Here is a 24,110-nt window from a genome sequence, read left to right on the forward strand (position 1 = left end):
CTCTGTCCTCTCCCTTTTTGTGAAAAAAGTCCAAAAGTAGAGTCAGAAAAAGTCACAGCCTTTCTTGATCTCATCTCAAAGGCCTCTCCCTATCAAAAGTTGAATTGTTGGCGTTGACTTGCTCTTCCGGCCTTTTAATACGGTTTCTCCTATACACTTATGGTTAAACAGGAAGCTTGCTTCCTTGACATGTCTATACGGATTAAGGTTAAATGCACCCTCCATCTTCCTCTTGGTTTCCCCAGTTCCCACTTTCATTTTTAAACTGTTCGATCTTGTTCTTGAGCCCCACTATCGGCACCTGAACGAAGTGTTTGATGTACCGAAGGGAACCACTGACCTAAAATTCGTTCAGGTGGTACTGAAGTGAGGCGCCAATAAGCGGTGTCAGAACTATATCTCCCGGTATGAAAACAAAGATCTTTTTCCGCACTAGTACCGGGCTCTGGCTAACACCTGGTTAGGCTACAGTTCCAAACTCCTTCAAGATGGGGATCATATCAAGGTCCTTTATCTTAGAATCAATCTATATCCAACGAAATCCTTAACAAGCACAGTTCTGATCCTCAAGCTCAGCTCTGCCGGCGGTACTGCCTCTGAAAGGAAATCTCATTCCATATCCTGCAGGAATGCAATTCCATTGGCCTCCCCAGGAAGGAAAGGCATGAATTCATCGCAAAGCAGGTGGCACGGTTGGTGCACGAGAAGCTTTCAAATGCTGCTGTCCATGAGGAGCCTGTTTTCATGACTACTACAGGCAACCATCTCAAACCACGAATATCACACGTGTAAAATGCGTTGCCATGGTTTCCAGGTGCATCACTCAATGCTTATAGGACACATCATCGGTGCTTCGGACACATGAGCCAGTCTTCAGATTGCGAAATGCTCGCTTGTCCCAGCTCATTATTTCAAGTCTTTTTTCTCTTCCTCCAGTCGTGAATGCACGACTCATTGACATCATGTTGTTTTCCTGCAGCTCTGTTTCAGATTTCTTCGGCAGTAGTTATAATTTTTTTCTCTTTCGCTGTGAAAGACTGCCGCTGAGTTGCACTCGTGGTGCCAAAATAAAGCACGCCAACAGTGCAAACTGGCCTGACTGGGTATTGAAACAGCACCTGACAGAAGGCCCAACAACCGCTGGCTAAACAAAGCTTGACCAATAACATGGAGTATGAACAGATTATGCTCTGGATGTGGATTTGGCTATGCCTTTTGTTGGTTTCTTATCGGCTTGACATGTGTTGATGACGATGGGAATGGCGGGCTACCACAGGAAGCCCACACATTGCTGTGAAGACGACCACCATCCTTATTTCTCCTCCTGAAAAAGTTCGCAGATAACCCATACCCCTACCTTATAAATACATTTTTTTAAATTTTGGTGCGGGTTATATGTGAGTAAGTAAGGTAAGTGCCACCGCTGTTGTTTTTTACTGCTGGCTGGGCTGGAAGCTTTTGTGTGTTTTGAGACAAGCACAGTGCTAGACTTTTGAAAAAAATTTTTTATCCAATTCGAAGCAAAGAAGCAGCTCAAAATCAACAGTCGATTGCTTTGGAGTGGTACTCTGAGCCAGGAGCACCCTGGCAGCACCTACTTTGAGGAGTTTCCTAAGCGGGCAGTCTCGCTTATCCTCCACGTGTTCCTGTGTTATCGCATTGTACAAACAAGTAAATGTGCACTTGGCATGCCCATGAAGACGTTGTCTAACATGAGTAGAGGCTAGATTGTAGACGTCAGTTGTAAAGGGTGTTGCAACGCTTTATGGGAACTGTAAAATGCTTGTATCAATTCAACTGCTCGTTCATTCGCGCTGAAATTTGGCGCACAGTGGATGACATGCAGCCGTCTACTGCTTTCAAAGCTAATTGGGATCTTGTACTTGTCTGATTCAATTAGAATTAATTGGAAACCCATGTTGACTGCAGCATCACAAACCTAAAAGAAACTGCTTTCGTGTAAATGGTGCCATCTGTTGAATATCCGCAAAATGTCGCAGTGACAGTACGGGTGAGTTGAGCATCTTATTTGTACGTGCTTTCTCGACTTCTTTAACAATTTAATAAGTGCAGACTTTTTTGTTGACTTTCGGTGCACTTAGTTCAAGCAATGTTTTCTGTGCTCAAATGACAAACTCAACTCACCCGTTCTCTTTCTGCTATGTTCCACGTATATTTACCAGACGGCACCACCAGTATCACCTACGCAAAAGCAGCTTCTGTTAAAATTGTCGTAACGTGACAGTTAGGTGACTCCTCTATAAAACTTTACGCTCAGCTACACAGCTTGCTGTTGGCATTGATATTGTCATCGAAAGCAACCAAGTTTGCAGATAGCTTGCCAGCTAATATTGTGATGGCTTGATTATCCCTTTATTGTACCTTTGACCAGAATCCAGGATCTAGACCCTTGGTATATAGTGGTTAAACAACAGAGGGAGTCCTCACCTTTTAAGCACTTTGACAATTTGCCCAGAATACCACAGAAAAGAATCTCTGTCGGTCGTCTGGATGTAAACCTTGATTCTATTTCTTCAGTGTGATCATATGTATAAAGATTGGCTGCTTGGTAGGCAGGACTATGTCTGGAAATTCAGCGCTGTTGCTCCAAACCGATACAACAAAGTGCTAAAGTATTAACTTCTCTAAACTTCTCCAGAGTGCATTTTTTACCAGTCTCTTTCTTTTTCTTGTCTTTGTGAGTGCAGGAAGAGGCCAGCGACAGCACGGAAGCCACGCCAGGGGGAGACACTGCTGTCACTGTCGGGTAGTCCGGTCAACACCAAACCCGTGGAGGCTCCCATCCACGTTCACATCAGCAGTGGAAAGGTGGGTGGATGTCACTGTGTCTGGTGGTCTCTTGGGCATCGAGTGACATGTATGCATCATTCTGCAGCTGTGCAGGTAATAAAATTGGCTCAAGCAGAGCAATACTGGCAGGCACATGAACAGCCAGTGGTACCCAGTCAGAATGTTGAATGTGATAATGCTTTTGCAGCAGCACGGTTTTTATGCTGGGACTGCTCAAATTGCATGTGGCAATGCAGTAAAATGTCGTTAATTTGTCCCCTGTTAATTCCAAAATTTGGATAATTAGAGTATTCAAGGGTCGTATCATTGAAGGACCTTGAAGAAAAAAAAATCAGAAATGCTTGTATTGCGTTGAATTCATTTGGCAAAAGGCTGCAGAATCGTCGGCTAATCCACACGACACGGACAATTTTTCACGTTTCCAGCAATCCTTTTCTGTGCAGACTGTCAGTGCAATTGAAGAAGAACAGCTCTAACTTAATTACTTCCCATAGCATTCTTCACACCTCGACGTGGCCACAATAGAGCCTCCCCACATGCTTCTGCGTCATGTGTGAAAAGGCTTCATGTAACAGCAAACGGCACAGGACAAGCGTGCCCTTTCGGCAAGCTAAGCAAAGGAAAAAACACGCAGCATCACCAATCACGGTCTGAAGCATAGCCCGACTCATTTGACTTTCTGATGTGCAGCCTTGAACTGGCGCAAAGCTTGCAAAAGCAAAACTGAAACTGTGGTGCTTTACCAAAGCCAAATGTTAGGTTATCCCTGGTATTGAGGCTGTCTGTTTGATTCATGCATGCTGTGGCGGGCACATGAAAGGTGTATGGGTGACTGTGTACCATTAAGTCTAGGCTCACAAAATGTTTTGATGATCATTAGCCGTGCAGGTCATACTTGGGCATGTGCTTCCTTAGAGAGGCCGCTTGAATGTGCTAATCCAGTAGTATGCAAGCTACTGAGTCCATAGGCCTGCCTGGGTATTGGCAGGGCCTACACTGGCTTTTCCAATTATCCGGACTTCTGGGTTAGTGGCAGTCAAATTAATCCTTTTATGGGCGCATTTTATTTTTAGGAAATAGCACCACAATTTTATTATTTTTTTTTATTTAGGGAAGTGGTAAGTTAATTTGTGTGCAGCATAAAAACAAAGTATATTTCTTTCATATAGCCTTCTTTATTACACATACAGTCGAACCCGGATATATTAATAATTTGATATACAAAAATGAGCTTGGAGATGCCGCTTGCGATCGGGAAAAATGATGCCGTATTTGGCCATTTTCGGCTTCGAGAATTTGCAGGAAAGAAAAGAAAGTGTTCCTTCTGTTTCGGCCGTTGCATTCACAGCTCATTTATTGACAACGCGCCAAGATGCTGCTCAGCGATAAGTGGAAGTGCTGGCTATTAGAAACCCAGCACCTTCATATTGTATAAAGAAATGCTGCAATGCATGGCTGGTACTAATACCAATTCGGCTGCTAAAGGTAAGTGTTGTTGGAACTGGGGAGGTTACATGCGTGCATCCTGCAATGCCATGTAGCAGTTCTTAAGACCGGTACATTTTTGGAACTGCAAACTGGATGGTTCTGTCACGCAATTCAGTAAGGGAAGCCAGGATCGTAGCACTCAATGGCAGGCTGCAGATAGCACAACAGAACCCTCAGAAATTATCTCTTCTACCGTGAGTTGCTGAGGCAACCTATGAATCTTGCAAACAGACTTGAGGCTATCACTGCTTCTTCCACCTCTTGTGGCACAATGCCCAAAACAGAAATTAACCAAAATAAACTGACTCCATAGGTCAGTGACATTCTGATGCTCCATAACCTCTGTTAGGCTGCTCACTTTGGAAAATTTTTTCACTTTAGGTTCTCTGAAGGGGCAGTCACTCTCTAAGTAGGCAGGTACTTCATTTTGCCCCATCCACTCTAATTATTTGTCAGATTTTGACGCTGACAAATATGCTGAGGTTTTCCTGCACTGAATGATGCAGTTTCTTTAGTTTTTCCATCTGCTGGAATCTGGTCATGGTGCACGCACTACATTGCACGCACCTTTTTGACATTTTCCACAGCTTCATGGGCACTTCACACAATATACAGATGTTCTTCCAAGTATGTGCAGATTCCATAGTTTTGCATGCTTAGTCATTTGTGCACAGGCCTCAGTACCAAAGAGCTCAACGTTCATATTTCATTTCTTGCTGTCATTCTTCTTTTCTTTTGATATTCCAGGTGGGCAGCCGCATCAGAATAGCAGCACTAGATAGGTTGCATGTCGTGGCTCACATTACTGTCTACAGCGCTCTCCGTTGTAGCTTTGCAACCCAAATATTGAAGATGACGCCCTGAAGCATGTTTAATTCTTGAAAGGGACAGGCCTAAAGCAGGCAGAGCTTTTCATTCTGCTGCGAGAGTCGTCAGTAGGGCTATTTTTTTTTTATCTAGACCTACTCCAGTACAGGGAAACTCCCATCCCTTCTGTGCAGTTTTGGTACACTGATGTGGCTAGCGTAGATAAAAAATGACCCCATGGCTCGTAAAGGAATGAGATAAGCCAGTGAAGCAAAGAGGAAAGAAGTGGGTTGCAGAGTGTAACATGGGGGGAGAAAGACAAGCAGATGGGGTGCATTTCAGATCACGTCATCAGTTGCAATGAGAGTTTCCCTGTCCGTCATGTGATCTGACGAAGCAGGAAATAAACCAGAACACTCTAATAACGAGTAGCAATACCTGTCAGTGCAATAGCTGCGAATGCCACAGAGGGATACTGGTTCTTTCAGGCGCATGGTCCTTTGCAGCATGCACACGATTGCGAATGGAATCATCAAGGCCTCCTATAGGTAAAGTAGTTTGTGCAATGGCTGCTGCGGGGAGGCATCGCAAACATAGTGCCAGTGTTTGTGCTTGTCTTGCTTCCCTAGCCTACATTCTACCTCGTTACCGTTACTTAAACACTTATTGCGAGTGGTAAAGAACTTGCAAGGCTTTTGTCCTGCCTCCCCTCACTCAGACACATTTTTTTTACTTCATTTTTTGGATTCGGGTTGTTTCTTTGCCTGTTTTACTTTGTATTTCTTTCAATGCACCTTTCTGCTTGTAACATGCTGCGGCTGTGTTTGTTCAGGTGGTGAAACTAATGGCTGACCCAAACAGCCACTCATCGGTGCAGAAGCTGTGCAAAGCCATCACGGAGCTGTGCAAGAAATGATGGGAAGAAATTTCTGAAGACTTTGCCAGTGGACTGCCTTCCACAACTTACAGTTCAGACTGCCATTTTTTGTGGTTTCAATTTGTACACGCATTTGTGCCTAACATTGTTACCATTGCTCAAGGTACATTTAGTCAGTGGGACAAAAAAAAATTGAGCAGATGTTTTTAACTTCTTTTACTCTTGGACAGTGCAGTTTGCGCTACCTCACTGCCGCAATAAAGCCTGAGAAAGAACACTTTCTGTTCTCTCATTTTGATGATCTGGCATTTGCAAGTAGAAAAGTGCTTTTTGTGGTAAGGATACGCATGAGACGGAAGACATTCAAAACCTGAAATGATTTGCCATTCCTATTTGCTACTGCTTTCAATTAGCATCCCATGTTTACTGTTCACTGTATTCAAAATGTTTGCAGAATATCTTGCTGTTTTGAAACTCGAGGCCAAGCAGCATTTCGCGCTTGTCTCATTAACCTGTTCTTTCTGCCTAAAGCTGGAGCATGTGGCAAAATTTTAGATCATTAGTGCTGTATCTTGCATTCCACTGCTCACGGGATGAGCACAAACATGCAACAAAATGATGCTGCTCTTTGAGTCTGCTGTGTAACAACAATGCCTGACATCTGCTTCTGAATGTATTCAATTGGTATAGGCTCACGGCTTTCGGCTTTGCTACGGTATGTATTACAACAGATATAAAGGTGTTGACTACGTTTCAGGGTTTACACAGTGTAACATGCAAGAAATCACCCAAGGCCAGGCACTGTTTTTATTTGTAAGCATGCAAAAATATGAGGCCTAGTTCTAGAGCACTTAACTCACTGACCATGCAAGCTTCATGCAAAGTGGAGCTCTTACAATAATTTGCGTGGGACTGAGCTCGGGCACATGACTGAGCTCACAATCTGAACTGGAAGTCGGGATAAACAAAAATAAAGCCATGTACCTGCGAAAAGGAAGGAAACTGTGCTGTGCGATGCCAGTGCATGTTGAAATTTCCAAAGTCCTCCACTACAGAGTCTTTTATAGCCAGAGTCTCTTGGGACATCAATTCCTATAAACCAAACCACTAAATGTAATTGACTCGTTAGATTTCAGCAAAAATGCTCAAATGCTAGTCTGCTTCACAGTTGTCTTTCTATTAACATTATGTAGTAGTAGGTAAGTCTACCTGCACTGTTGTAGTAGTGGGGGACTTTGCATCAAATCTGCCCTTTCATCGTTCAGATACACTGACAGTTTGAGTGTGTCAATAACCAGATATGCACTCGTACCAGTCAAAATGCTACAGTTTCGACTGGTTACTAATCTCTAATATGTTCCAAACTGCATTCATTGTTTCAACTTTACAGTTTAATCACTAGTTGCAGTGATACCAAAGTTTTAAGTGATATGTGGTTTGTTATGTGCTTTCTCCTCCTTTTATCAGTTGATTCAGTGCAAAGGAATTCGTAGGGAGCTTCATGGTCCTATCTTATATATTCCTGCTTTGACCTAGCAAAATGGGCAGTATAGCTCGAAGAATGTCTGTCCAGATATTCAGCATAGTAACAGTACTCGGAATAACACAGTCCGCTATTCATATTCATTTGTTTCTTGAACAAGTAAAGATTGCAAAAACTTACCTGCATAGTTAACTAGCATAACCAGCACTGATAATTTAAAACTGCGATTGATGGTTTTGTATTGCAAGATATGGTCAAATGGCTTGTTCTGCATAACAACTGTTTTATTTATTTTGTACTCAGTTATTTATGCACTATCGTATGCAACTCTCTAGACAGTTAATACAGTACAACCGTGCTATAGTAAACTCTGATATAGTAAAGTGAAACTGAAGTCCTAGTTCGTCTTCTATAGACACCTGTACATTTCTTCCCCTTTATAGTGGAGAAATTTCTGTTATACATTTGTTATACGAAAGTGCGTCTGGCCGCGGTGACATACTTCGCATCAGCGGGCAGCGCATACTGCTGGTGTGTGGCTGCTTTTATGCAGGTGTCATCTGTCTTGTCGAAGTAAGCTGCGGGGAAGTAGAGATAATGACTCTTGGGTAATTGGCGGAAGAACAGACGATTCTTTCAACATATGGTGCACATCAAGGCCTAGGCCACTGCTTTCCTGGGTGGTGTATCACGAGGTAATGGTTCTTTCTGAAAGAACAAAGCACATGGTGATTTCAGGGAAAGGACAATCGTACACCTCGCACACCAGCTCATTTCAGCACCAGCAGTAGCTGTGGAAATGTGACAACCCCGACGCTTTCGCAGGAGTTATATAGTGTGTTTTTGCACTGATGCTGCATCATTTGCGTAAGAGATTAAAGAGTAACTTGGTATGGCAATTAATGTCTACGCATTCGTAGTGAATTGATTGTGCAAGAGGGAAGGTCAACGTGGACATGTCAGTGAATCTGCTTACTTTAGGCAAGCACTAATGCAATGCATCTAATAATTGCTATTTTTATCATACTAAAGCATGGGCCAGTGATGAAATTTAGCATGATAAGATTTTTTCTATTCCCCTTGTTCGGTCTGCCTACTGTGGGGGCTGAATTTCGGTGCAGTTTCTAACCACTTTCGGCCAAGCACAGGCGAGCGCTGCTAAGCGCCTGATGCAGCCTGTAAGCAGCATAGTAGTCTTGTAAAGCCAGGACAGTTACAGGAAGTGAAAAACTTTATCAGTTGTCTGATATGCGCTCCGTATTCAGTAGTAAATATTGTGCACCATGCTAAATGGTGAACATTCATAATACTGCTCAACCAGCTAGGTCTGAACAGGTTTTCACCCTTTGCGCAAGAAAATTTAAAAAAAACATTCAGGCTATCATTGCCTTGTAATTATTCACTTCTGCAGTAAACTATGTTTTTCACAAAGTGTTAGAGAGGGTATTAAGAAAGGGAAACGTGCAGACGGCTGACGGATTTGTCGACATGTTCTAGCCAATACAGACAGAAGGACCCAGTAAATGAACTGTGTGGTTACATTAAACATTTTGTAGCACCTACACATACTATCTTCATTTGCATGAAGTGTTTATGCTATCTACAAGCCCGTTGCCCCCAGCAATAGCAAGAAGGCAGCATGTGCAGCTAGAGCTACTACGTGCAGCCAGGGCCAGTGCACCGGCAGCCGTCAAACCAGAAGGCCAGCAATGGCGGAAAGGTCACATGACCAAATATGGTAGCGCCCATGTGCTTGTGCTGTAAATGATCTGATACGGGCTGTGGATCTGGGGGACCTGAGTGATCCTGACTGCATTTCGATCGATGGAGACAATACGTAAAGAGACAGCGATGCAGGTTAAGAACCAAGTGGTCTGAAGTTCCAGTGCTCCTCAGGCGTGCATGATGTGTCAGAGTCCACAACACATCATCCATGGCTGACACATGGATGGGACCCCGGAGTCACCCTGTGGTCCACAAGGCCTTATGGACCAGTGTAAATAGTGGGGGACCACTTGAGACCGGGGAAGGAGAGCGACCTCATGCGGTCTGCTGCCAGAGTTCGGCAGTAGGTCACGAAAATGGGATTGAGTGAAGGTTAAACTGTATTTTAAAAACCGCTCACTTCATAAGCCGGCCAGTTAGCCACGGTCTGCAGAGAACATGGGAGAGGTGACATGTCGGCACCAGTATGCATGCCGTAGGAAAGGATTCGATCGACTTCTCCCAACACTGCTCACTCGTCAGACACCCGAGGCGCTTTTGCATTGCAGCCATAACTCAAGTTTCAGCATGCTTGGTCCATTACACATTCTGAATTTTCTTAATTAGCACTATCAAGCATTAGCTTTCCTTTGAACTCCCCTTTTCCAATTTTCTGGCCACTTTTTCATGCAGGCGAAAAGCAAGACTCGATATCAGTGTGCATTAAAAAACCCCAGGTGGTCGAAATTCCGGAGCTCTCCACTACAGTGTCTCGATCGTAGCCTGGACCGCTTTGGGACGTTATACTCCATAAACCTAAGCATTTATTTAATTCAATTAATCACTGATTTTATTAGTTCATTACCCATCACACAGCAATCAATCACGAGCCATAAATTAGTATAACAATTTTTTATACGCAGTCCCCGATTTTTTGCGTCGCTCAGTGCCGACTGCTTTTCTACCGGACGAGTTCTATAAGTTACTGCTGAAATTGCCGACTGCAGGTGTTATCGCCCGCAGCGGTCAAGATGCCAGACACAACGAAAGAACCCAGGTTCGAACCCGACTGCCGGCGACTGCGTTTCGATGTGGCTGTAGGAAGAAGAAAAAGAAAATGCACGGGCCTGCTACTGGCTCTAGCTGAGCCACCTCCACTGCCTTGTGCGGACAGAAGAGAAAATAGAGAAGAAAAAAAGAGGGAGAGAAAGACGCGCGCCGTAACAGCAGTCGTCCACCAGCGAAGCGGTGGTGGGTGCAATGACGGCGTACAACAGATAAAACTTCGGTGGCAAGCTAGCCCCCGCCGCAACCGGCGGTGACCTATACCTGCCCCAGCCGCATCAGGGCCAGGATCAGCCACCCTCCTCCACCTTCTCTGCGTTTTGATGAGGGCGAAACTGAGAGGCATCTTTGTGCTGTGCGATTTCAGTGCGAGCTCTCCCCTGATAGGGCTGGGACAGGTAGGTCACCGCTTCTCGCAACGGGGGCTAGCCTGCCATTGGATTGGATTGGTAAAACGTTTATTTGGGGCCTGCAGTAGAACGCGCGCGCTCCGGACGGGGCCTACGTCATCCTCTGGCACCGGCCGCGCGGCCTGGGTCCCCACTCGCCGTGGCCGGCTCGCTGGTTCCCTCCCGGGACAGCGCCTTGATGACCTGCTGGACGGCCCAGAGTTGTTCCTCTTGATTGTCGCTCCCTGCGGCTGCTGCCAGTCGCTGCGGATCCTCCCAGACTTAGCTTCTTCCTGGTACTTGTTGCAATTCCACAGAATGTGTACGAAGCCGTCCTTCTCCATTCGGCTGACTCTGCATTTGTCTGTCGGGTGCGTCTGGGGATACATTCTGTGCATCAGCGACGGGCTGGGGAGTGAGCCCGTCTGTAGCTGTCTGAATAAAGCGGCTTGCTTTCGACTGAGCCCCGAGCAAGGGGGTGGAAGAGTTCTGCGAGCTAGGCGGAACGCCGTGGTTATTTCGTTGTAGTCGGTGCTTGGTGCTGAACCACAGCGGCCAGTCGACCGAGGCGCGGTCCGTTAGCGCGCGTGCCTCGGCGTGTGCCGTCTCGTTGTGGTTGGCGTTGCGGTCTGACGCCTCGCCCGCGTGCGCCGGGAACCACTTGATTCTCACTTGTCTGCTGCCATCGTCGTTCTTGGTTGCCTGCAGTATGCGCACCGCTTCCTTCGCTATCCTGCCTTTGGCGTAATTTCTCACCGCCTGCCTCGAGTCGCATAGCACTGTGTGGCAGTCGCGGTCGGCGATGGCCACCTCCTCCGCTTGCTCTGCCTTGGTGCATCTCGTGCTGGCGGTCGTGCGAACGGTGCCGGTCGCGTCGACGATGACCGTCGTGAAGCCGTGTATCTTGGCGTACTCAGCCGCGTCAACGTAGCGTGCGTGTGTGTCGGCCGCGTGCTGGTCTATCAGCGTCTGGCTCTCGCTGCTCTCTTCCCTTTGTCTCCGGGTGCATGTTCTTCGGTACCGAGTCCACTCTGATGTTGCGCCTGATCTCATCGGGGACGGGGAGCTGCGTCTGCTCCCCACCTTGATATCCAATTCCCAGGTTGTCCAGGATTTTCCGGCCGACCTTGGTCGTAGACAGTCTTTCGAGTTGTGCGGCGCGTTGGGCCTTCGCTATCTCCTCCAGCGTGTTGTGCACCCCCAGCTGCAGGAGGCATTTGGTGCTCGTTGTTTCGAACAGTCCCAGTGCCGTCTTGTAGGCTCTGCGGATGGGTATATCTGTTGTTTCTCTCGCTCTTCTTCCACTTGTGGTAGGCCGCCACGTACGCTACGTGACATATGACGAACGAGTGGATCAGTCTGATCAGGCTCTCTTCCCTCATTCCACTTTTCTTGTTCGTGACTCGTTTGAGTAGTCTCGTGGCGTTAGCCGCTTTCGCAATGAGCCGGGTGACGGTCCTGCCGTTTCTGCCGTGCGTCTCAATCGTCATTCCCAACACTCTGATCTTGCTGACTCAATTGGGATCGCGTTTCCCTCTCTGGTCTTGACTGATTGCCTCGTACTCTCTCGATGGGCTGCTCTTGGGTTTGCGGTGCTTGACAGGCAGGTAGACGAAGAGCTCCGACTTGCTCGGCGAGCATATGAGCCCCGTTCCGTCAAGTTGGTCTTCGATCGCATCAACGGCCGCCTGTAGGATGGATTCGATGTGGGCATCGCTACCCCCTTCCATCCACTGCGTTATGTCGTCCGCGTATATCGTATATCGGACTTCTTTGATGTTCCTGAGCCTTTCGGCTACTCCTGTCATCACGAGATTGAAAAGCACCGGCGAGATGACCGATCCTTGAGGTGTGCCTGTGCTTCCCAGCTTCTTCTCCTGTGCTTGGAGGTCCCCCGCTCTGAGCTCGGCCGTTCTGTCCGTGAGGAAGTCTGATGTAATCGTATGATCTCTCTCCCATGTTGAGTTTCGAAACTTGGGATAGGATCGCCGATTGCTTCACCTTGTCGAAGACGCTCTGCAGGTCGAGTCTCAGTACTGCTTTGTTGTCGCCGTCGATGATCTGGTACTTGAGTTGTATCATGGCGTCTTTGGTACTTAGATGCTGCCTGATTGGTTGGTTGGTTGGTTCACAGGAAGGGAAAGGCGCAGTATCTGTCACACTAACTTGCTCTGTGGACACCTGAACCGCGCCGTAAGGGCAGGGAAGAAGGTGGGAGTGAAAGTGGAAAGAGAGAAAGGGGAGTGTGTGGTTACTTGCATGAGAGTATGCTGCCTGAAGCCAACAATCGTTTCCGTGTAGAGATCTTGTTTCTCGAGGTATTCTTGCCACCTGTTGAGCAGGATGGGCACCAACACCTTGCCCACGCAAAATGTGAGCGATATGGGTCGGTGATTATCCGTGTCGGATGGCTTGCCCGGCTTCGGGATCAGGATGATCTTGGCCTTCTTCCACTGCGTCGGCAGCGTTCCCGTTTTCCAGCATTTGTTGTAATAGCTCGTGAGGCTTTCTATGGATTTGTCGTCGAGGTTCTTAAGCGCCTCGTTGGTGATGCGGTCCAGCCCGGCCGCCGACCTGCTGTTGAGGTCCTGCAGTGCCGTGCGAACTACTTCTACGTCTATATCTCTGTCGAGACGGGCGTTGGGCAGCCCCCCGTACGGCCCGTGGCACTCCGTGGGCGTAGTCGGCAGGTATCTGTCGCTGATGCGTTTCGTCACCTTTACCGGCGCCGTGTAGTGACTTCTCGATAGATGAGTTTCGCCAGTCGGTCCCTTTGGTGTGGCTTAGTCTTGGTTTCGTCGAGCAGATGTTTCAGCAAGTTCCATGTTTTCCCGTTGTGCATCTGGCCGTCGGCAGCGTTGCATATCTCGTTTCACTGTTGCGCACATAGCGTGCGACAGTGGTCCTCGATTGCTCTGTTGAGTTCTGCGACTTTCTTTCGTAGCCTACGATTAAGGCGTTGTTTTTTCCTGTTTCCATCTGTTGAGAATGGACTGCTTGGCCTCGATAAGGTGGGCCAGTCGGCTATCCATTCTGTTCGTTTCGAGGTCTGTTACTATGTCCTTGGCTGAGTTTCGAACATCTTGGAGGATCTTGTTGGTCCACGCGTCGATATCGATTTCGGTTTCTTCCGCCTCCTGATTTCTGTTATCTCTGAAAGTGGTCCAATCGATCCACGTATGTTTCCTGACGTTGATACTGCTCTGCTCTGGTAGGACGATTTCCACGATCATGCGGTCGCTGCCGAGGTCCACCCCCGTGTTCCTCCACGTGATCGTGATCGGTTCGTTGTTCTTGACGAACGTGAGGTCGGGGCTGGTATCCCGGGACACGGAGTTGCCAACTCTGTTGGGTAAGCCGGGTCGGTTATGAGGGTATAGTCGAGTTCCGCCGCGTCTTGGGATAGTTTTCTGCCTTTCGCATCGCTCTTGACGTAGCCCCACGCCGGATCCATCGCATTAAAGTCGCCGCATGCGATCAGCGTGCTCTGGCCGGCCGTCGTGCTTGCCTTGTTAAGAATTGCTTTGAACCTCTGCAGTCTCCGCGATGGGTTACTGTAGATGTTCAAAATGAAGATGCTGTTTTTTCTTTGCTTGGATGGTATGAGTTCGGTGAGCGTGTGTTCAATCCTGACGTTGCTTAGCCGGTGTTCGACGAAGCTGAGTCCCTTCCTGACCAGGCTGCACAGGCCTCTGCCGTCGGGCGGGCCCGCATGCACCCTGTAGCCGCGGAGGGACGGCTTGTCCGTTAGGGTTCCTTGGAGGAGGAGCACGTCGGGCTTGCGAGCCGCGTGCTCGATGTGCTGCTGGACGACTGCCCTCTTCTTGACGAAGCCCCGGCAGTTCCACTGCCACACTGGTATGCCTGTGGAGTTGGAGCCCATGATTGTCCTATTCGGAATTCTCCGAGTTGCTTCGCTTGGTTGACTTGATGCTGTACTGGCGCGAACATTGGGTTACTTAGTATATTAGTTGCAAGCTTCTTTCCAGTTTGTTGAGTGTATTGACGTTCTCCATTTAGAAGGCTTCGATCGCTTCCTTCATCGATTTGTTCATATCCTTGAGGCTGTTGAATTCGGCCTCGACTTTGTTGCTGCTGTCGGTGCTGCAGTTGCTCATGTTATTCTTGGTCTTGCGTAATTCGACGACCCTCTTCTTCGTTGCCGGCTCCTTGTCTGCGTCGGCCGTAGTTTCTTCGCGGTGAGAAATTACGCCAAAGGCAGCATAGCGAAAGAAGCTGTGCGCATACCGCAGGCAACCAAAAACGACGGTGGCAGCAGACAAGTGAGAATCAAGTGGTTCCCGGCGCACGCGGGCAAGGCGTCAGACCGCAACGCCAACCACAACGAGACGGCACACGCCGAGGCGCGCGCGCTAACGGACCGCGCCTCAGTCGGCTGGCCGCTGTGGTTCAGCACAAAAGACCGAATGACGGACTACAACGAAACAACCAAGGTGTTCCGCCTAGCTCGCAGAACTCTTCCACCCCTTGCTCGGGGCTCAGTCGAGAGCAAGCCGTTTTATTCAGACAGCTACAGACGGGCTCACTCCCCAGTCCGTTGCTGATGCATAGAATGTATCCCGAGACGCACCCGACAGACAAATGTAGAGTCTGCCGAACGGAGACTGCCGGCTTCGCACACATGCTGTGGAATTGTACCCAGTACCAGGAAGAAGCTAAGCCTGGGAGGATCCCGCCGTGACTGGAAGCAGCCGCAGGGAGCGACAATCAAGAGGAGCAACTCTGGGCCGTCCAGCAGGTCATCAAGGCGCTGGGCCGGCAGGGAACCAGCGAGCCGGCCACGGCGAGCGGGGACCCAAGCCGCGCGGCCGGTGCCCAGAGGACGACGTAGGCCCCGTCCGGAGCGCGTGCGCGCGAGCGCGCGTTCTACTGCAGGCCCCCAATAAACGTTTTACCAATCCAATTCGGCCTTGTTGTTGCCGCTCGGGCTGAATATTTGCTGTTAGACGTTGCGGATCGAGGGCGTTGCGGACCTCCGCGATTTCCTTGGTGAGGTTGTTGATGGTGGCTCGCAGGGTCGCGTTCACCTTTTTCAGGGCCTCGTACGTTGATCTCTCGTTCCTTGGTTGAAGCGTTGTCTTCTGTCTTGGCGTTGTCGCTCGGATTGGTCTTCACAGTACCTCGTGCGGCGTTGCCCCAACCGATTCTCTCGCGCGACGGTGATCCTTGGGTTTTCGTTTTTCGCGCGTCTCTGCTCTGGCTCCTGCAGCTGCTATTTCTCGACTGCGCGCGGTCTCTCGATGGCGTTCTTGACTTACGGGCAGCTGGCTTGTCGAGTGGTGGGAAGTCGGTCTCCGACGGCAGCTGGTGGTTGACCTTTCGGCGCTCCCACTGACGCTTGCGAACGACGTAGGGAACCTTGTATCTGGCTTTACATTCTCTGTCGGCGGTCGGGTGAGCGCCGCCTCAAAGTTTGCATATGGGTGTATATTTGTGGTCTTCTTTGGAGTTCGCTTGGCCGCAGCCCCTGCAGATCCGGTTGGTTGGCGTCGGGCACACGTCCTTGCGATGCCCGACCCGACCACACTGGCGGCAGACGTCAAATTGCTTTCTGCACTGGTGGCACGGTATGAGCGTGACACCATATCGGACAAAGTTCGGTACCTTGGGTCCTCTGAAGGCTACTATATGATCGTGGTCGTGTTGCCGATTCTTTTGGCGCCTACGGCGAGGGGGTTTCTGTCGTTTACAATGTTGCTGTCGAGATCCTCGGCTTTCTCGTCGACAGGGATGCCTCGGATGATGCCCATCACGGTGTCGTACGGCGCCGTGCGGTACGCGCTGACTTCAAAGGCCTTATCTGGAATGTATATAGCTTGAATTGTTGCGTAGCGGACGGCGTTTTCTGCTTTGAGCTTGCTGATTACTATTATATTTTGCTGCGCGTTCGGGCAGATGCTGTCCGATTCGTTCTCTTCGTTCGTGATCTTGGCCGCGGCGAGAATGGCCGCAGCGACGGTCGTAGTGCCGATCTTGGTAATGTCGAGTCCCCGTCGCGGTCTGATTACGATCTTGTTTTCCTCCAGCGGCATGGCTGGCATTCTCGCTGCTTTGATGGCCGAGGCTCTAACGTTCTTATTTCCTTTCGCTTTTTTGCTTACCTGGTTGTCGGTGCCGGCGAGCTTCGCGTCGAGGTCTCGTTGACGGAGTCTTGACATGCGTTCCCCCGCGAGCGTCCATCCATGGCCGCGGTGGAATTCTTCGGGTGAAATTTCTTCCCCTTGAACTTGCACGGTCATTGGAGAGTCGGAGATCGTTGCCAGAACGAACGTTTCCTCCATTTCGGGGCTGAGTGGCTGCAGCTGAGGCGGTGAGCCGCGGCAGCCGCGACAGCGATGAGGCCTATCGCTCGCGGAACACACTTAGCGGAATGCCCCCCGTACGGCTGTGATGAAAACTGTCCGGTAATTCGAAGAAAAAGGCGTACCTTTGGGATCTTTCAATATTCGTCGGTGCTTCTTAACTTCACGAACACATCGAGATGGAGAAAACTTCGATTCGCGCAAATTAGCACTGCCGCTAGCCTGCCACAGAATTTTTATCTGTTGTAGGCCATTATTGCACCCGCCATCGTTTCGGTGGTGGACGACGGCTGTTGCGGCGCGCGTCTTTCTCTCCCTCTTCCTTTTCTTTCTTCTATATTCTAAAAAATTGGTTCACAGGAAGGGAAAGGCGCAGTAACTGTCACATTTGCTCTGTGGACACCCGAACCGCGCCGTAAGGGAAGGGAGGAAGGTGGGAATGAAAGTGGAAAGAGAGAAAGAGGAGCCGCAGTGGAGGGCTACGGAGTAATTTCGACCACCTGGGGATCTTTAACGTGCTCTGACATCGCACAGCACACGGACGCCACTTCGTTTCGCCTCCATCGAAACGCAGCCGCCACGGTCGGGTTCGAACCCGGGAACTCCGGCACAGTAGTCGGGCGTCTTACCACTGCACCACCCCGGCGGGGCTCTTCTCTATTTTCTCTTCTGTCTGCACGAGGTAGCGGAGGTGTTCCCTTCCTATAAATAAATCAGGCAGCGGAGGTGCCCCGCCGGGGTGGAGCAGTGGTAAGACGCCCGACTACTGTGCCGGAGTAACCGGGTTCGAACCCGACCTCGGCGGCTGCGTTTCGTTGGAGGCGAAACGAAGAGGCGTCCGTGTGCTGTGCGATGTCAGCGCACGTTAAAGATCCCCAGGTGGTCGAAATTACTCCGTAGCCCTCCACTACGGCTCCTCTTTCTCTCTTTCCACTTTCACTCCCACCTTCCTCCCTTCCCCTACGGCGCGGTTCAGGTGTCCACAGACACAAGTGTGACAGATACTGCCCCTTTCCCTTCCTACGAACCAACCAACCAAGCAGCGGAGGTGGCTCAGCTACAGCCAGTAGCAGGCCTGTGCATTTTCTTTTTCTTCTTCCTACAGCCACAACAACATGTCAGTGCACGCCCCGCCGGGGTGGTGCAGTGTGTGAACTTCACACAACACGATCCTTCTAAACATTCCGCCGCGTCGTCAAGGTTGCTAGTGTCTATAATTTCTGAGAGAGGGTCTCAGTACTTCTGTCCCTAAACGCTCTTGTACTGGATTTATCGCAGCCTCTCAAGACGCAATTAAGGTCGCCCATCAGCCCTCTGCTATTCTGCCTTTACATTGAGACACTGTGTTTAAATATCATAGAAAACGACAAAATTCATGGCTTTCAATTTCAAGCTGCAGAGGTTAAGCAGCTGGCATATGCGGACGATGTGGCTGTATTCGCAGTGAATCGCGAAGGGGTAATCGAGGCCGTGTCGTCTGTAAAAGAATTCACAAAGGTTTCCGGCAGTAAAGTTAATTGGTCAAAGTCCCTGGGGGTTTGTCACGGAGAATGGCCAACGACGCCCGAGAAGTTCGCAAACATGTCCTGGGTGACAACACAAGTAAAGTACTTGGGAGTCCCGCTAGATAGTGATAGCGAATCTTACTGGAGGGCACAGACTCAAGCCACGCGGGAAAAGGTGGAGGGGTGGAAAGGGCAACAATTGTCAGTTTTCGCCAGGGCCACAGTGTGCAATATGTTTTTTATGTCGAAGCTGTGGTACGTGATGCAAGTGTTGCATTGTGCAAGGATGAACATACAGAGACTGCGCCGGATATTTGCCATTTTTGTGTGGGCAGCAGAATGGGAACGATGTAGCCGGACCAGTTTGTTTAGGCGGCTGAAGGACGGTGGACTGGGTTTGGGGAATTTATTTCTACGACAGATTGTCAGCAGATTTCTTTTTGTTCGCGATGTAAAAGATCCATTTTTGCGTACTGTGTGCCAAGTAAGGCTCGGAAATGCACTGCCGGACTTTGCTGTCTCGACCGAAAGTGTATCGGGACGCATTTTTGGTTATTTTAGAGAAGTTGTCGCTAGTGTGCGATTCCTGTCTGTTCGATTTTCTTATGAGTATTTATCTTGTGTTAGCAGTAAGAAGCTGTACAAGGATTTGTGTGACGTAGTTCTTCCCATACCAATGTACAGGGCCTTATACAGTGGAAAACCAGGACGCGACGTACTTCAGTGGGTGAAGGCGATGCAGGTGCCGTTAAATGCAAAAACTTTTTTCTTTAAGTTACACACGGAAACACTGCCAGTAAAGAAGCTCTTGCAAGGGAAAAATTTACTTTTACCTTGGGGTTCGCATTGTTTAATTTGTCAACAGCCAGAAACTATAGACCATGTTTTCCTACATTGTTGGGAAGGGGTATACTTTTGGGATATTTTACAAATGACTTTAAAAAAGGAATTTCCATTAGACTCGCATGGTATTAGGTACTTGCCAGTAGAGAATGAGGATTGGGTGCCATTTGATCTTATTATGCTAATGGCCCTCCACTGTATTTGGCGCTCGAGAATGGCAGGATACCATGGCGATCCTGACGCACGGCCAGCACGGATCTATTTTAGGGAAAGCATGAATAGATATACTATTGAAATTCAGAAACTTGCTCCTGAAGCTCCCGAGTGGCTCGGAAGATTGGAGCCATTAGTGACCCTAAGAGAATTTTAGCATGACGACGCCACAACCCACCTGGCTGATAGTTGTATTAATGAATGCTCATTGTTGGTTGGTTGGTTGGTTCATAGGAAGGGAAAGGCGCAGTATCTGTCACACTTGCTCTGTGGACACCTGAACCGCGCCGTAAGGGAAGGGATGAAGGTGGGAGTGAAAGTGGATAGAGAGAAAGGAGGGCCGTAGTGGAGGGCTTAAATTAAAGTTAAATTGGTTCACAGGAAGGGAAAGGCGCAGTAACTGTCACACTTGCTCTGTGGACACCCGAACCGCGCCGTAGGGGAAGGGAGGAAGGTGGGAATGAAAGTGGAAAGAGAGAAAGAGGAGCCGTAGTGGAGGGCTACGGAATAATTTCGACCACCTGGGGATCTTTAACGTGCGCTGACATCGCACAGCACACGGACGCCACTTCGTTTCGAGGGCTACGGAGTAATTTCGACCACCTGGGGATATTTAACATGCGCTGACATCGCACAGCACACGGACGCCACTTCGTTTCGCCTCCATCGAAACGCAGCCGCCGAGGCCGGGATTCGATCCCGGGAACTCCGGCACAGTAGTCGGGCGCCTTACCACTGCACCACCCCGGCGGGGCACCCTGTAAGTGGTTTTGTGTATTGTGCCGAAGTCAGGCAATAAAGAAAAAAAACGCCGGGGTGGTGCAGTGGTAAGACGCCCGACTACTGTGTCGGAGTACCCGGGCTCGAACCCGACCTCGGCGGCTGCGTTTCGTTGGAGGCGAAACGAAGAGGCGTCCGTGTGCTGTGCGATGCCAGCGCATGTTAAAGATCCCCAGGTGGTCGAAATTATTCCATAGCCCTCCACTTCGGTTCCTCTATCTTTCCACTTTCTCTTCCAACTTCCTCCCTTTCCTTAAGGCGCGGTTGAGGTGTCCACAGAAAACAAGTGAGACAGTTACCGCGCCTTTCCCTTCCTATAAATAAAAAATCAGTTTTTTTATGTCAGTGCACATTATCCCCAGGTAGTCGAAATTATTCCGCAGCCCCCCACAACAGCACCTCTTTCTCCCTTTCCGCTTCCACTTGGTGGGGGTGAAGGGTTGCTGTTCCTGGCCCTACGGGACTGGGATTGGTAGGTCAACTGCCACTTGCGGCGGCTAGCCTGCCACCGAATTATCTCCTGTAGGCCGTCATTGCACCCGCCATCGCTTCGATTATAGACGACGGCTGTTACGACGCGCGTCTCGAGTGTTAAGTGCACTTAAAGATCGCTAGCCGAGCGAAAGATAGAAAACTTCATTGTCGGAAGTAGGTTTACTTGGTCTTCGTGGGGGAGACCAGTGGCCGTCAGCTGGTGGCTTGCGGCGACTTAGGTGGTGTTGCTTTAGCGCGATTTCCGGCGCCTAATAACTTCGAAGCCCTACACCTCGGCACCTCTCCGCTTTCGCTGCTTCCTTTTCCTTACGGCGTTGTTCAGGTGGTCGAAATTACTCCGTAGCCCTCCACTATGGCTCCTCTTTCTCTCTTTTTTCACTTTAACTCCCACCTTCCTCCCTTCCCTTATGGCGCGGTGCAGGTGTCGACAGACACGTGTGTGACATATACTGCGCCTTTCCCTTCATGTGAACCAATTATGATTTTTTCGGGTGTCCACGGAAAAGGTGTGATAGCTACTGCGCCTTTCGTTTCCTGTAAACCAATGTAAAATAACTAAAAATAAAGTTTTCGAGAACACTGCAGCATCTGACAGGAGAAATGCGTAAGCCTGAGCGTTGCGGTGTTGTGAGATGCGTCAGCGGGATTCTGCGAGTGACAGATACGGCGTCTGCTTTCCTGTAAACGATCGCCGGCGGCTGCGTTTCGATGGAGGCGAAATGGAGAGGCGTCCGTGTGGTGTGCGATGTCGGTTGTTGGGATTGAAGGAAAAGAAAACGCACGTTCCTGCTACTGGCTCTGTAGCTGAAGCACCTCCGCTGCCTCGTGCTGTCAGAAGAGAAAATAGACACGAAAGAAAAAGAAGAGGGAGAGAAAGACGCCCGTCGCAACAACCGTCGTCCACCACCAAACGGTGGGGGGTGCAATAACGGCCTACACAAGATAACATTTCGGTGGCAGGCTATCCCCCCCCCCCCCCCGCAAGCAGCAGTGACCTACCAGTCCCAGCCCCGTAGGGCCAGGAACAGCCACCCTTTCCGATGTCAGTGCATGCAAAGATCTCCAGGTGGTTGCTCCGGTTGCTTGCCGAAACGCCGGCTGGCTGTCAGCGGACGCGCTCCACATGACCTCCTGCTTCGACGCCGTATTTTACCCGGAAAACATCAACGCTACAGAAAGTGGAATACTACATCGGCTTCCACTAATCAAGCTGAATCTGCTGATAACAGATTTTCATCTGTAAGTCCAGATTTCACCATCTTCTGGCCGTTCGCAGATCCGAAGCGGAGAACGCCGCGCTAAGCCTAGCAGCTTCGGGCCATCGGCCCGACGAAACGCTGCTCAAGCTCACGCGGGAGCCTCCAAGGATGGCTGCTGACAACACAGCGGCATCGACCGGAGCCACGACACCAACTCAAGAGACAAAACACGAAGAGAACGCTACCAACGACTCACAGACACTCGACAGCGGAGGATGGTTCGTCGCAAAATACCACAAATCGAGGCTGACTGCCGTTCCGGAGACCGGGACCGAAGCGGCAGGCAAACCACCACCGAGCCAGCCCAAACAAAAGGAAAATCTTATTCGTAAAGGCAAACTACCTCCACTGTCGAAAGCAGACTTCAAAATCATAATTAGACCAAAGAATGGGCTCGACATCAGCCAGCTGAGCACGCATCAGATGGCCCGGGCTATAGCTAAAGCATGTGGACACCCAGACATCTGCAACGAAGGCAGCCTACTTATACGGCTGCACAACGGATCTAACATTGCCATAATCAGCACGCCAAGCAAGGAGACTGCCAACGTTGTACAGAACATTCCGAGACTACGCTTCGGTGCAAAAGACTACGCTGTGACGGCTTACGTTGCCGCGCCGGAAAATTCATGCAAAGGAGTGATCCAGGGACTGGATGTCGGTATAACACCTACCGAATTGCTGTCCCATCTTAGGGTACGCACCCAAGGAGTGAAAATCCTTTATGCACGAATGCTACGTTTATTACTACGGCGGTGAGACGCGTTGCTACCTCTACCGATCATCGCGCCGTTTGCTATATATGCTTCAAGCCTGGGCATAGGGCGGACGTATGCCCGAAACCTGACGCCGTTGTGTGCTCGAACTGCGGTGAACCAGTCATCGAGAACGGTCATTCGTGAGAGCCCAGGTGTGCGCTGTGCAAGGAAGCACATCCCACAGGGGCAAAGGAGTGCAAGCAACGCCTAAGAAAACCGAGGAGTCCACGGATCAGAACGAAAGAGGAAACCGACAGCGCAGCAAAGGGCGATGGCGGCACGGGCGGACGCAGCCGGGCTCGGAAACGCTGGTTCAGCTCAGATGCTACTTCGCCATCCAGGTCCAGGTCGGCGTCGCGCTCGAGATCAAGGACCAGGGAGCCACCAGAAACAAAAAAGGGGCAGCAGCAGAAGAAGATAAAAAAGGAGGAACAGAGTAAGTTGAGCTGGGCAGCGCAGCTTTTCTCTACTTCTCCCACTGTTCCCAAGAACACGAACGCGCAGGCACAATTCAGTAAAAACACTAGTGGACAACTTAACGAAGTGCAAGAACTAAGACAAACCATTCAGACACTCAGGGCGGAAAATGCTGAACTGAGACAGAAACTTAACGACCTTATAGAAGAGCTCAAAGCCCAAAGAACAGGGCAGACCGACACGAACGCGCGAACAGATGAAACTCAGCCAGCCACCATAGGGCGGCAAGAATTCGCAACTGCCATGGCAGCCATGAACAACTCACTAGCTAATCTTAGTGATCTCGTTTCTAACATCCAAGCAGAGGCGCAAAGAGATAGAGAACGCCTAGTACAATTCACGAGCATGAAATCCAGAGGCAAACCCTATAATAGGCCATTGACCGAGCATGGCGAGGCACCGTAAGAGCTCGGTCAAGTTGGAAACCCTTGAAATATGACAATGAAACTGCCGGGTGATCAGCAAAAAGCGGGGCCTTCTTAAACAACATATCACAAATTGTACAGTACCACCAGACATAATCGCCCTACAGGAAACCGGCTGCTCACCCACTCTCCCGGGTTACTCAGCATATGAGGGGCAGGGGGAAAGCAAGGTCGCCACGCTGGTTGCCAAAACTATCACCGCAATCAGACACGACATCGACGGAACGGACATTGACCACGTTCTTATCGAAGTCATTACCCAAAAGAGAAGTCAAGAAAGCATCTTCCTGCTTAACGTATACAGCCCGCCCAGCCAAAAGAACGCTAGCTTCAGCTACCTGCTGGGCAAGGCAGAACAAGCAGCAGGCAAGAGGGGTCTTCTCATCCTTGGGGACTTTAATGCCTGGC

General features: G+C 49.7%; 2 protein-coding genes across 2 annotated transcripts in view; both read left to right on the top strand.

Moving 5' to 3' along the window:
* The window catches only part of LOC146209735 (uncharacterized), a 36,649-nt gene extending 30,389 nt beyond the window's left edge, over positions 1-6,260 (top strand). Inside the window, exons 8-9 of the mRNA XM_084603292.1 lie at positions 2,709-2,829; positions 5,939-6,260. Of these exons, the coding sequence (XP_084459418.1) occupies positions 2,709-2,829; positions 5,939-6,022 (205 nt within the window). The 3' untranslated portion in view covers positions 6,023-6,260. The remainder of the gene's footprint in view (positions 1-2,708; positions 2,830-5,938) is intronic.
* Positions 1-24,110, top strand: part of LOC146209732 (sulfotransferase 1C2-like) — a 346,269-nt gene that overhangs the window by 151,151 nt on the left and 171,008 nt on the right. The gene's annotated exons all lie outside the window — the stretch shown is intronic.

The sequence above is a fragment of the Amblyomma maculatum genome, chromosome 1 (assembly GCF_055883805.1).
Source record: "Amblyomma maculatum isolate TAMU_Amacu chromosome 1, ASM5588380v1, whole genome shotgun sequence".
NCBI classification, from domain to species: Eukaryota; Metazoa; Arthropoda; class Arachnida; order Ixodida; family Ixodidae; genus Amblyomma; species Amblyomma maculatum.